The sequence below is a fragment of the Vollenhovia emeryi genome, unplaced genomic scaffold (assembly GCF_000949405.1).
Source record: "Vollenhovia emeryi isolate VEMERY1.0 unplaced genomic scaffold, V.emery_V1.0 DF939149.1, whole genome shotgun sequence".
Lineage (NCBI taxonomy): Eukaryota > Metazoa > Arthropoda > Insecta > Hymenoptera > Formicidae > Vollenhovia > Vollenhovia emeryi.
In genome coordinates, this window is record NW_011967217.1 from 1,964,431 (window position 1) to 1,968,941 (window position 4,511).

General features: G+C 43.1%; 2 protein-coding genes across 4 annotated transcripts in view; one reads left to right on the forward strand and one right to left on the reverse strand.

Moving 5' to 3' along the window:
* Positions 1 to 194, reverse strand: part of LOC105565808 (zinc finger protein 436-like) — an 8,374-nt gene extending 8,180 nt beyond the window's left edge. For both annotated transcript variants that reach the window (XM_012019313.1, XM_012019312.1), the window contains exon 1: positions 37 to 194. The gene's annotated coding sequence lies outside the window, so the exon portion shown is untranslated. The remainder of the gene's footprint in view (positions 1 to 36) is intronic.
* A 938-nt stretch (positions 195 to 1,132) lies between these two features.
* LOC105565809 (ataxin-7-like protein 3) lies at positions 1,133 to 3,529 on the forward strand. 2 transcript variants are annotated; one of them, XM_012019316.1, is made up of 4 exons: positions 1,133 to 1,190; positions 1,292 to 1,635; positions 1,955 to 2,199; positions 2,457 to 3,529. In XM_012019316.1, the coding sequence occupies exons 3-4, from the start codon at positions 1,983 to 1,985 to the stop codon at positions 3,281 to 3,283; spliced, it is 1,044 nt and encodes a 347-aa protein (XP_011874706.1). In that variant the 5' UTR covers positions 1,133 to 1,190; positions 1,292 to 1,635; positions 1,955 to 1,982; the 3' UTR covers positions 3,284 to 3,529. The 2 variants fall into 2 exon arrangements, with proteins under 2 accessions (XP_011874706.1, XP_011874705.1); XM_012019315.1 differs by having other exon boundaries at positions 1,153 to 1,635.
* Positions 3,530 to 4,511: the final 982 nt, after the last annotated feature.

Sequence of the window (4,511 nt, forward strand, 5' to 3'; positions counted from 1 at the left end):
TTTATCGGCAGTACTTGAAAATGGGTGTAGCGGAATAGTTCCAAAATTGGAAATGGGCGTAAAGCGCTGGAATCAGTCCAGCGAAAACGGTAACAGGCAAAATGCCGGGATGGCCGCTCTCAGGTTTCTCTCTGCTTGTAGACAGGAGACCTGTTCTTTACTTACTGCACTACTGAACTAGTGCAATAAGTTAAAATGAAACAAATATATTACCTCTCATTCCAACTCATTGCAGTGTGCACTAGTTCAGGAGTGCACCAATAAAGAACAATAAAATTTGAAGTTAAATCTTCCTCTATAGAGCGGCATTGCACTTTCTACCGTTGCATTGACGTTTGACTTAAATCCAAGTGAACTGAATGCATCAGGTTTATAAGAACCGTTTATCTGGTAACTACCATTACAATCACTGTTAACTTTAATTCTAGATTTGTGTTTGAAATTTTTCACATTTAGTTTTTCATTAAATAATCGATATTTGTCGATATTTTTATAAAATCGATTGTTTTTTATTCTGTTAAAAAATAATCGATTGTCTATAATCGATTATCTGAGCAATCGATTATTTAATAATCGATTATTTTTCTTAAGCCTTGTGTCCACGATCCAAGAACTGTGTCCAAGTTCTAGTTCCGAGAAATGCGTAGCCAATCACCTTGCAGCTTTTATGGAATAGCTTAGTCCCAGTCTACAATAGATGATTTAAGCCCTAAGCTTTAAGAAATTGGCCAATCACGGTCAAGTACGAGTAGAATGCGCGACTGTGATTAGTCAATTTCTTAAGTCCCAGTCTACAATAGAGATTTAAGCCCTAAGCCTTAATAAATTGACTAATCACAGTCGCGCATTCTACTCATACTTGACCGTGATTGGCCAATTTCTTAAAGCTTAGGGCTTAAATCATCTATTGTAGACTGGGACTAAATCTCTATTGTAGACTGGGACTTACGCGCCGAAGAAGGATAGAAGAAAAATTTCCACAAGGAATACCGCCCTTTGGGGAAAGTACGCGGCTGCCGTGCCGTTCGGCCAATCATCATTACACGACCGCGTGATTGTGTGCGTGCCGAATTCCCACTACGCGCCATCCCCCACTACCGCGGTGGCTAGGTGGCAGAAACGCAAATGAGATCACTGTGTGGAAGGGGCCATGGTGGAAGGGGCCATGCCATAACGCGGTGGAAAAGAAAGTGAGCGAAGATGCGTCTGCACCTCAGGTGCAACTTGACATCTGACGCCCGCCAGCTATCGGCTATCGTTAATCGAGTATTGTTTTCTCTCTCCCCAAAAGAATTTCCCTCCTACTTATGAAGCTGCGGGCAGAGATCACCGCGCAAAACGAGCATTCCTTCGTGCATGCCGCCGTTATTTGCGCCCCTCGATTCTCCACCTTCGCTCCTCTTCCGTCGCGACGAAAAACACGTGACGATCGGACGCGCATGTCGTCGCGCAGGTGTTGTCCGTGATCAAGCGAACGAGACGGCGTCGGGTGTCCGCGGTGACTGCGACCCACGCATTTTCCTCACGGAAAACCGCAAGAATGAAGACTATCCTTGCTCGTTCTGTCGTCTCGTTCTGATGGTGCTCGTCCCGTGTCACCCCGTCTCATCGATTCGCCGTCTCCTCCCTTTCTAGGTTAGAGCCCCGTCTGCGCTATACTGGGTGTCGCACAAGTATCATCTGGAGTATTTTATCTTGGCGAAATTTTGTGCAATCAATGCTCTGGCGAGCGGGAAGAATTGATTTATTTTACTAATTATTGTTAACTATTTGTTAAGCCTAGGGTAACATTTATTGATAAATTTGTCACATTTGAATTATGCATATATATACGCTAATGTTTGCGAATATCAATATTCTTAATTCACTTTAACGGAGAGTCGGAGACTGTTTCGATCAAATTGATGTCTCGATCAATTTACTAACTGCTCGTATTGTTCTATCCCGTGTCTAGATAGAAACAAGCCCAGCCCGAAACCAGGATGTCCGTGACCGAGGATAGGATTCAGGAGGTAAACATGCGTTTCATGGACTTTATGGGCAAATCGGAGAACGTTGAAGCGGCCACAAAAGAAATTTACGAGGACCTGTTAGATGAGGTGTTGATGGGTTTTGTTTTCGATGTACACCGCACAACCAAAACCGGCAGTTCCGACGTCGAAGAAGGCATACCCGATGACAAATCCTACGCCATTGTCGGTATGTGAGGTGCAAAGGTTTAGTGGTTTAAGGAGAAAATGGATTTTTATATTTTACTTGAATAAGTTTTTTTTGGAGATGGTAAGTCGCCAGTGATGAAAGAAATGAGATTAAGAATTAAAACGACTTAAGCTGGCAGAAAGTTTTTTTATCTTATTTCATAGAATTAAATTACATGACGTGACTGGGAAGATGCGTTCATAAGTCTACGCGCAGAAAAGGGATTTCTAGCAAATTTCTTACTCTCTGCATTTTAGACTCGCCCGGTCTAGACGTGTTTGGTCAGCATCCAATGAAGAAGTCTCAGGAGTGCAACTGTCCAAATTGCGAGCGTGGCGTGGCAGCCTGCAGATTTGCTACTCACCTGGCCAAATGTATGGGCATGGGTAGGAACAGTTCGCGTATCGCGTCGCTTCGTATCGCGAATAATTCCAAGGACCTGAACAACTACGGCGGCGTATTGAGCGACGATGACGACGACGTTGATTGGAGCCTGACCAACGACGGCAGCAACAAGCGCAAGCGTTCGCGCAAAGATCGCAACGGCGTGAGTAAGCGTTCGGGCAAGCAGCAGAAGCAACAAGGCAGTGCCGGTGCTGGCGGTAGCGGTTCACAGAGAAACGGCGAGACCGTCGTCAGCGGCGGTAGTGGTGAACATAACGTGCACAGCAGCAACGAGAGCTCGCCGTCGAATTACGAGAATATGTCGCTCATGGACAAACGAGCGCTGCTCACGCAGATCTGCGGCGTCGTATCCGAACACACGAAAAAGTTGTGCACTAGATCGGTACGCTGTCCCCAACACACCGATGAACAGCGCAGGGAAATACGCGCCAATTTAGAATCCAATGGCCAGGACAATCTGCATGTCGACGTGGACACGTACGAGGAAAACGATGGTCAGAATCTGAGGGACACGCTGACGAGGTGGGACCGAGAGGGTTCGAGTCATTCTAGTCCGGCCGACTCCGCTTCGACCACGTCAACCTCATCGATCAGCCGGAAGCGCGAAACTAAATCCAAGGGCAAGGGAAAAGCCTCGTCAAAACGCGATCGCGGTTCTCCAATCTCACAAGGAGACTGAGGGGGGGAGGATCGATCTGGAACAGTTTCTCGTTCTGGGAGTGTTCTTCGGTCCAGACTCACTTCCCGACAGCAGAAAAATATTGTATGATAATGTTCCTACGGACTGTACATAGATTGAAGGGAAATTTCTTCCAGACGAGATTGTGAAGTTCGCGTAATATTTAATTCTAAATATTACCCACGGCGTCTTTTTGTAATTATAATTTTTACGAAAATAAACAGCAACGAATTGCAGAATACAATATGAATGAAACCTTATTTTGAGGGCGTCCTGTTTGAGCATTATGTTATGATCGACTACCCCGATGGAAATATTTTGCTGAAAATACTACGAAATTAATGAAGAGTGAAATAAAAGTTATCAAAAAATTATTGAATATATTCATTGTCAAAATACATTGTTAGTCATATATTTAAATGCCATAATTTTTCTTATAAAATTTAATGTAATATCGCAAAATATAAGCAAAGTATGATGAAAAGTAATAAAAATCATGAAATTTAACTAAAACCTATTCGGTTTTAATAAAAAATTTTAGAAATAATTTTTTACTAAAATATTGATAATGAAACTGGTCAGTTAAAAGAGATTTTTAAATACATTTCAGTATGTTTACAGTAGTAAATTTACAATTTGATTATGTTCATAAAGGCTGCGTTCAGCAGAAAAAGCTGCTTTGCAACTGTTGTAAAATTCGTGGTGCTGATTGGCGTATTCTCTTAATCTTGAGTGAATTTAAGAGCACACGCACAATCAGATTCATGAATTTTACAACAGTTGCAAAGTACTTTTTTTCTGCTGAGAATACAGCCAGTAAAATACTTCCATCAGGGACACAGCCACATAGCGAAACATAAATCTTGTATACCTAGATGCGCCTTTTTCTCTACAGAGAGAAAGAGTGAGAAAATGTGTTTTATCTTATATCCTTCACTTTACCAGTTTGCGAAACCCATGTGTGAAATGATATAGTAGAAATGGGCGACAGTTTCACACCACGGTCTTACAGGTCTGGATTTTCGTTTGCGTCCGCGCTATCGTTATTGTGCGTCACTGCTGTTTAGGAATATGGTCTCAATTCAGATTTCACAGGGTACAGAACCGCATTGTGCCTCGTTGTGCCTTATTGCAGAATTCCTGATTTTCTTGCGTCTCGGATCTCCAGAAGCAGTGGCTTCGACATGAGTAGGGGCGAGCAAGGGAAACCCCTGGTAAAAATTCCGTT

Bases quoted from the DNA above. Each gene is read 5' to 3' on its own strand.
- LOC105565809 (XM_012019316.1), top strand. From the start codon at position 1,983: ATGTCCGTGACCGAGGATAGGATTCAGGAGGTAAACATGCGTTTCATG. The intron at 2,200-2,456 runs GTATGTGAGGTG...TCTGCATTTTAG, and splicing joins CAAATCCTACGCCATTGTCG to ACTCGCCCGGTCTAGACGTG.